This window comes from Sinocyclocheilus rhinocerous, unplaced genomic scaffold (assembly GCF_001515625.1).
Source record: "Sinocyclocheilus rhinocerous isolate Xijiao unplaced genomic scaffold, SAMN03320098_v1.1 scaffold620, whole genome shotgun sequence".
Lineage (NCBI taxonomy): Eukaryota > Metazoa > Chordata > Actinopteri > Cypriniformes > Cyprinidae > Sinocyclocheilus > Sinocyclocheilus rhinocerous.
The window spans coordinates 74,326-83,585 of NW_015637138.1; the positions used below are offsets into that span (position 1 = coordinate 74,326).

General features: G+C 37.9%; 1 protein-coding gene across 1 annotated transcript in view; it reads right to left on the reverse strand.

Annotated features, from left to right (window-relative positions):
* LOC107748585 (roundabout homolog 2-like) overlaps window positions 1-8,674 on the reverse strand; it is a 59,713-nt gene extending 51,039 nt beyond the window's left edge. Inside the window, exons 1-2 of the mRNA XM_016563439.1 lie at window positions 8,233-8,674; window positions 794-1,120 (exon numbers count right to left, since the gene is read on the reverse strand). Of these exons, the coding sequence (XP_016418925.1) occupies window positions 794-1,120; window positions 8,233-8,293 (388 nt within the window). The 5' untranslated portion in view covers window positions 8,294-8,674. The remainder of the gene's footprint in view (window positions 1-793; window positions 1,121-8,232) is intronic.
* Window positions 8,675-9,260: the final 586 nt, after the last annotated feature.

The window sequence follows — 9,260 nt, forward strand, 5'->3', positions numbered from 1 at the left end:
CTTACTTGTTCAGATGGCAATATACGGTGAAAATTCTTATTTGGGTCATATTCCAAGAATCTGTAGGCTAGAATCTGTGATTGCAAAGTACAGTAAATATCCACACTGGTGCAGTGACTGACTGCCACACATACTCCTCAAAACATTAGATTCATCCGCGCTGGAGCCGTGCCAGGGTACAACCCACGCAAGGAAGATAATTCCACAAGTAACTGCAATTACAGGTTTTCAAACAGAGATGGCGACAAAGAGGCAAAACTTACGGACCGCAGCTTTAACTAACAAAACAAACGACAAAAAAACATTAAAAAAAATATTATATATATATTTATATATATATATATATATATATTTAACTAAAATAGTTAACTAATGTTAACAAATGGAACCTTATTATAAATTGTGTATTGCAAAAGATGCAGCTTGTATAAAAAAACAGGCACCAGGAAATTGCTGCTTTGTGTTTTTATGAGCAAACTTTGGGGAATCTAATTAGTTGCATTCCAATTCTAATCAACTTGCTAATCCAGTTTCTTCTTGCGGTGGAGCCGGATATGGTGACGTTCCTGTGCCAGAGAGCTGGATTACGGCTGAGCCAAAGGCCCAGAGCGCAGTCACACAGCAGGAGGACACACTGTCACAACAGGCAAAACCTCACCAGCAGACTGCCACAAAGAACTCAACAAACAAAACCTCAGGCCATGTCTGAGAGGGATAGATTTCTTTTATTTCAGCATAGCTACGCTCAATCCAGAATCACTAAACAAGGTGGAATTCATCAGAAAGTACTTACTGGCTACTTCCAGTGAGGTGTTTCGGCTAACGGCCTCTCCTAGGTAATTGCGGGCAACGCATGTGTAAACCCCCTCGTCAGGTTTGCTGCGGCGTCCGTGAACGATGCGCAGGAAAAAAAGGGAGCCGCTGGGCAGCAGCATGCGGTGGGATCGAGGGTCGTCCTTATCAGTTTCAACATGCTCGCCATCTTTATACCACTCCACCGTAGGCGTGGGCTGACCCTCTGCCTTGCAGTTCAGGGTGGCTGGCTCACCCTTTGACACAATCAGATCAGAGGGACCCTCCACTATCCTGGGGGGAACATCATCCAAACGTGGACGGGACCCTGTGAAGAATCAACAGTAAAGGTTAAAAGCAACTGGTTAAAAGCATCTGGCAAATGTAATGTATACATATCAGTGCCAGAAATGTACTTTTCCAATAAGCAGTAATATTTGTCTCCTGGGATTGTAAGGGCCATTTTTAGAATTACTGTACCTTATCAAATGTATATATGTTGCCTTCCATGCCAAATACTTAAATTAATTCAATCAATCAATCAATCAGAATGCTATAAGCTGTTACCAATAAAATGTGGACAAAAGCAAGTAATCTTTACAATGCAAAAGTGGCACAGAAACTGAAGCTACTTTTCTTTTTTCATCACCGGTGACTAATCTAAACACTGCTGGCCATTACATTCATGCACCCAATAGATACGTGTGCGTGATTGGTTATAATGCTCAACACTGCAAAAACAATGCATAAAAAGAAATATTTGATGCAGAGTGAGCAGATCTAAATGTAATGTGCAATCGACACTTTTAATTCAATTTCACATTACACTTTAATTGTGATGGTGGTAACAGATTTAGTTTCATTGTACAGGGGCATTTTTTGCTGAATTTGGGGAGCTATTTCTTCATTTTGGCGGCATTTCACCCCAAATCCCTGTTAATTCCTGACCCTGATTTTATATATTAAAAATACTGGATTAAAAAAACAAAAATTTCCATTAAAAGTCTTTAGTATACTAAAACTAGATGAGTAAAGTATGAGAACAAGCTTTGAAGTTGGCTTGAGAAAGCCTAGCCTGAAGTTTGAAGCAGCTGTAAAAGCTTGAAGTTTGACAGTTTAGATAGATATAGGGTGACCATACGTGCCATTTTCCCAGGACGCGTCCTGGCCAGGATTTCTATATTGCTTTGATTCAAAGTACCTCGACAGCGTTTCGAAAACACAAGGAACCGATGTCATACACTGATCGGTCTGCACACGCAAACACGTATGGTCACCCTATATTAGATAGATGTTGATAGTTTATTGCTAACATGATTTAGCACATTGCTAACATGATTTAACATGTTGCTAGCTTGATTAGCATGTAGCTAAAATGTTTTTTAACATGATTAGCCTGTTGTTAGCATGTTGTTAACATGATAAACCTGTTGCTAACATCTTGCTAGCACGTTTCTAGCATGATTAGCATGTTGCTTAGGGTGACCATACGTGCCATTTTCCCAGGACGCGTCCTGGCCAGGATTTGTTTATTGCCTAAAATATCTAGGTTTTGGCTTTGTTTGCGTGTGCAGACCGATCGGTGTATGACATCAAAGTACCATATAGACGGTTATGCTTTCTAAACGCTCTCGAGGTACTTTGATGTCAAACACTGATCGGTCTGAGCCGCACTGCTTTTAAGTCGAACACACCTAATATGTACACGTAATTGCATCGCTTTGACCGTAGATCCCACCTTCTCACACGCCATGATTGGTCCATTATGTACAATGCTTGCATGTTATTGGTCAAACTACTTTTCGATCATTACCTTCAGCAAGCATGAAAACAGGAAAACAAAGCCAAAACAAATCCTGGCCAGGAAGCGTCCTGGGAAAATGGCACGTATGGTCACCCTAATGTTGCTTGCATGTTTTTAGCATGATTAGCATGTTGTTAGCATGATTAGCACATTGGTAATATGTTTAAGTGAGTTGCTAGCATGACTTAGCATGTTGTCCTATGATAGTCATTAAGCTTTGGTAGTGATAGACAGCTTAAACTTTCTATAAGTCTTAATGTAGAAAAGTTTTGATCCCTCAATAAAAGTCTATGGCACTTGATCGTCCGTTTGACGAAAATCGTAAGTCCAATCAGTTAGAACGGATATAGCAACCTGAGTCAGACTAGTCTGAAGGTCTGACCTGAGTTTGGTGGTCGCAGCATGAAAGCTCTAGGAGGAGATACATTTTCTAATACTAATTCATGCACATAACCTTCATTACTTGGGTCTATTGTCATATCAGCTTTTTTTACTCAAACATAATGAATTAGCTAAATGCATGTCTGTTTAATACATCTGATGCCGTTTTAGTTATCTAAATATAGTTATCTAAAATTCATATAAATATGAATAACAGTTACACTTACACTATGTTGGACTCACCCACATTTTTGTTGCTTCTGACACCCATGTCCCCCAGTGTCTAAGGTGGTTTGACCCTGATTTAATTGTCTCTGAGCACAAACAAAGCAGAGCTGAAACTGCTTAACTCTTGTGTGGAACCCACTTGAATTACATTTCTAAAAAAAATTGTGAAATAAAAACTTTTGTAACAGAGTGCCTGGGGTGCACCATTCAACCACACAACTATAGTCTTCACCAGCATCAGTCAAAGGATGGAACGAGGGGCGAGAGGCTTCTAATGGCCAGTGGGAAAGGGAGCCGGGGATGAACCTCTCACAGGCTGATGACTCAGCACCTATTAAGCTTTCAGTCCAGAGAGCCAGACGAAATCAGTGCAAAGTTAAAAGAAGCTGACATTAAGGCTGAGTCTAGCATGACTGCGGCTGTTGAATGAGGCTCCAAACCTCACCGCCCATTAGTGCTGTATTCCGCTCTATCCAGGGCTACAGAACTAACAGAGAGGGTTTCTTCTTTGTACACAGGGCTTTTAAGAGGTGGAATACGTATAAGGCACTGCAGTGGCCATGTGTTGGGTTTTACTTGATGTTAAAAGGGTGGAAATTTTCAACAGTTTGTGTGTGTGTGTGTGCTGCGATTAAATAACAGCATCTACGGAATGAAGGAGAAAACTTAATTTGTATAAAAGCACTCCAGTGGAAGAAAACAGCCCCTTAGAAAGCACAAGTTGTTTTTCTTGGTGAAACTAAATTCAAGGAAGTTACTAATGACTTTCATAAAAACTCGGTCATGAACACCTAAATAGTTCATCAGCCTCCTGCTGCACATTACACTCAGCATAAATTTGTTTCCATCCGTTAACAAAGATTATAACTCCCCACTACTCAGAGCCATTATCATTTTTTAAAGTTATGGCAAGCTAATTGGTCCTTGTGAGAGAATGAAAGGAACAAATAAAAGCCTGTGCTTTTCAATCCCATTACACATGAAAAGCTATGCCTGATTTGAAAGGATCATTATCTGTCACTGATTTTATGGTGTACACATTCGCCACTTCCTTTGGAAAATGGTTTAACAGGTTCATATCTTATGGGAAAAAAGTTTACATATGGGCAGCAGTGAACCAAATTAGTCCCACAGCTCAATCAAGTGAAAAAAGCACTGAAAGAAGGTTCTGTCATGCTGTCACACATAGCGCTGTTAAATATTTACGCACAATTAACTCACATGAGAAATATGTGGGAGATTCTAATTCTCGCAGTATCTCTCAGTGGAAGACTCCCTGAGTAGAGGATATAAATGGGTTTTGCTGGGTTTCCGGATACATATTATCAACATGTTATAACAAAAAAGCAGTGTAGTATTACGGTGAATGAATATTCAGGATGGACTGACTTTAATGGAGTCATATAAGACTGCCTGTCTTCATATAGGGGTGCAGAAACTATTGTACAGCACAGCTGTGTGCGCCATTCAGAACTGAGCTAACAAATGGGATGAAACTGAAAAAAGCAAGTAGCACGCATAATTGCAGTTCAAATGCAAGAAAGAATTGAATTTGAATTGAAATAAATTCATACAACTATCATTGTTAACTAGAAAAGTGTATGAAAACAAACTTTTGTTTGAAATTCTATCTAGACAAAACGATCGATAGAACAATAGAACAATCAATTGAAAAAAAGTACAACAGATAGACGGACGGACGGACGGACGGACGGACGGACAGACAGACAGACAGACAGACAGATAGATAGATAGATAGATAGATAGATAGATAGATAGATAGACTTAAATGAGATATTTGAAAAAGAAATCTGATCAAAATTAGAGAAAACTTACAGATACTTCCAAGTTATTGGTGTTAATCTGGCACCTGGTGCTAATTTCCTTAATTATATGACAAACCCTAATTAACTGTCATCATTCCTCCAATTTTCACTGAGATTGCAAGATGGTGGGCTGCTCTAAGGTGACGGAAACCCTGCGACAGGAGGTTGTCCAGATGAAGGCCAAAGGGATGACCCTTTCAGCCCTTGCAAGTGAAGCTGGTCATTCCAAATCTGTGATTTCTAGAATATTGCAGCTTTACAATGACACTTTTTTTGAGTGATGAAGAATAACATTATTATTTTAGAAAAAAATCAAGTATTTATAGATTGTTCTCTAATTTTAGAGATAGAATGATAGATAAAATGTTAGAATGATAGATAGAACATTAGAACGTTTGGATGGATGAACACAGGAGGATCATGTGTCTTCCTGCTGAAATACTGTTGACATAAGTTATATTTAGTGACCATGAGCTATTGCCTTATGTAATGCATTACAGTAATTGATATTTACAAATATTAGACAAGCATTCTTCACCCTCTTTTTCCTTAGGGCTTAAATATACCATCACTAATGCTAAGCGTTTTGAAAACAATGACCAGGGACCTTATGCCCAGTCGGATTTTCAAAGCTGTTTGCTTCAAACATGTTCAAATAACATGAGCATCAACCAGGCTCTCTGGGATCAGTAAAGATCTAATGTTTTTTTTTCCTCAACAGACTTTACTAATGGGTGCACGGGTGCATACTGGTGTACACTGATCAAAGAACAAAACAAAATAGTCGTTCATGAAAGAGATCTGCTGGTATGAATCTTAGACCCATTTTTAAGCCAGGCACAATGCTTTTCACAACGCCGAAAAAACTGTTCTTATCGGCTAACTGTGACAGCTTACATCTCTGCTGGGTGATCCATCTCAGGCCATTTGTCATCGTTTCAAAAACACCATTATCTCTGTCAACCCCATTCAACCTCTCGTAGTTGGCCATTTGCCCTAACGTGACTGCAACTGCTAAGTAACACAAACTGAACAGCTTTTTTTATGTCAGTTCTAAGCTTCAGACCTTTTACATTAATGACAGCTGAGGGAGATTTTGCAGTCTGCAGTTTTCTGCTAATAAATATAAACACAAACACACCCACATTCCCCCTATTTAAGGAACAAGCGCATTTACTTACGAAAATTAAATGTGGAACACCTATTTGCTAAGTGAAAAGCAATAAGCCAAATAAATCATTGGTCTATAGAGAAATTAAGCAAAGCTGATGTGATGTTGTTACTGTAAATGGTGTCAACATGTCTTAAAAAAATTATAGATAAAATAGATTGAATGATAGATAGAATAATAGAACAATAGATAAAACAATTACTAGAATGATAGATAGATAGATAGATAGATAGATAGATCAACATAGAACGATAGATAGAACAATAGAACGATGGATTGATAGAACGATAAACAAATACATAATAGAACGGTCATTGGATTAAAAGAGCTGTAGTTAATCCAAGTATATAGTCGAAATAAATGGACAATGTATTGGATTATTTAAGAAAAATATTATTACCATTTCGTATTTGGTCTAATTTGGACTAAGAATACCTTCAAAAACAATTTGTGAATCCAGATCTGCCTGTGGTACATACGTCTCTTAGCAACCGGAGTATGAAGTCTGCTATTATCTGGCATTATCTATCATCTTTCATATTATACGGTATGTTTTAACTCTGAACTTTCTCAAAGCACACAGCACATAATGCTTTTCACATTCACAGCTGACAGTCAAATCGATAAACCCACTGCATATTAATACACACATAAAATCTATTTTAAGCATCCTTTCAGCTCGGGCACCCCCACAATGGGAAGACAGATGCATAACTCATAAAGTCTCTTTCTAAAGCTCGGCGTGTGCAGCAGCCGCTGTCTCCCATAATGCAGAAGGCCATTAAGCTGGCCTCAGCAGGGGGACACATCATGCTGTCCTGGAGACTAATGATACAGCAGTGGCATCCCTCTTTGCATCTGCCAAACGTATTCAGTCAGTCTCTTGCAGGTCACTTCACCGCAATGTAAACATACCGGTAAACTTACGAAGGGTGTAGGAGATCATGGAAACAGATCTTTTATAACTATTTACTTGTAACTGCTGCTGTCATGTCCAGATTTAAGACTTCTGTTCTGTGAGTACTGTAATAATGGGCATACTGTCAAAACAAATGAAAATAAATGGCATTTCTAATAGCTAGAAATGCCTTTCTAAACAGCACAAAATTTGTATTTGCAAATTTGTTTTGTATCATTAGTTGCCGAATGAAGAAATCAAACACAATAGTTTTTCTTGTAATATGCTTTGAGAAGTGCCTGAACATGAATATTTTATAACACAGCTGCCTTGTTTTGTATCCAGTGTGATTATCATCTTTTTCATCTTTTAATGGAAACTTTATCTTGTTATTGTCTCTCGCTTCACTATAAAAATTATCATTATGTTATAAAAACATTACCGTTTCCATTTATTTAATTTGTCACAAAAAGTCTGTCATTTCTATTTCATTTTATGAGTTTCAACTCAATTTCCTTTAACTGTAATTGCACGTAAAGTAGTTGAAAAGGTGAATTAACTTATTAAAAAGTATTTTTAGAACTTCTAGCATTCTAGTAAGAACTTCTAGCATTTAAGTTCTGAATTCTTTACATTGTATTGTTACTGTTGTTGTCATTGTAAAATTATTTGTCAAAGTTGTAAATAAAACTGGGTACATGGAGTACATTTCACTAGAAAATACCATTTCAGGCTTTCTACCTCAGACATTTGTTTAACTCCATGTGTTACTTGCCATTTCTTTGTAATTATTTGTGAAATTTACTAGCAATTTCTGAGTGAAACTCCACCATTTTTCCCCCAGTGTAGATGTGACCTGATGTAACTCAACATTGATAGTAAATGCAAGATTTTCTGGTACAAACTATAAAATAGTTTGTTGGGGATTTGTTTTAATGTTGAATATACTGCATTAAAAAATTCACGTCCAATAAGTTAATATCCAAAAACTGATAGCCACCTGGCTGTATTTACAGTGATACGAACATATGGTCTGACTTATGAGTCAAACTTAAAGATTAAACTTACTTTCAAATCGCAAATTGCAGTGTAGAACCAAAAATCAGATCAATAAACGAGTGTTTTAACTCACCTGAAGCGCTATAGACGTTAGAGAGCATCAGTAACAGGGTTCCTATGACAACAAACGCCATTTGTCCGGCTTCCAACAAGACTTGCGCTTTTCTTTACGGCATAAGCATACAGTTTCTAAACAAAGGACATTCTCGTTGGAACATCGCCGTCGAACCAATCTGAACTCATGAAATAAAAATGAGAGCGGAAAAAGCACTTCAGCTGCTCTCTTGGAGAAATCCACAGCGGCGCATTACGATAAAGTCTCAGTGATGTCTGACCCGAAACGCTCGGACCTTTGTGTTAGGAACTGCATGACGACTCTGAGGTCTAATTAGTTTGTTCACTCCCTCCGTCACTCATTTGGCTGTAATGTCCGTCCGCTGAAGCGCAGAATGCAGTACACAGAGTTCACAAGCTGTGCATCCATTCGGCTCACTGCATGGCGTTTGAATGAGATGCTCGAGTGTGACAGCGCTCCGCAGAATGAAGCGCGTGGAGCTTCAGTCCGTGCGCGAGAGCAGAGCTCGCTTCCCAAACAAATCTTAAAGCGACAGCTTTGCATCGCTGTCCCGGTCAAGGGTATTTAACCTTTCTAACTAATATTTTTTATAATAATTATCAAATAATTATATATTATAATATTATAATTACTTTATATTTTTTTAAAAATCACACTTAAAAAAAAAAGAGCTCATTGCCGTGCATTATTCTCCACATATAGCGCGATCTGAACCCTAATATATAGTGTATTTTATGCAAATATAACTGATGTAAATGACAAAAACAAAGTTTAAGGCTGATGTCTCTATTCATTTTCACAGAAGCAAAGCAGCAGATCTTATAAATAAAAACAGTTAACAATGTTATTGAATAGAGTATATTAAAACTGTTATTGCACGACATAGGCCTATTCTTACACAGACAAAACAGTCGAGATGCGTTTCTGCATTTTTTTTTCTATTTTACGCATTACTAGTAAATCAAGACTTCGCAAGTTCTCTTGTAAAATCAAATAATAAAAAAACAACAACGTGGAATAATCTG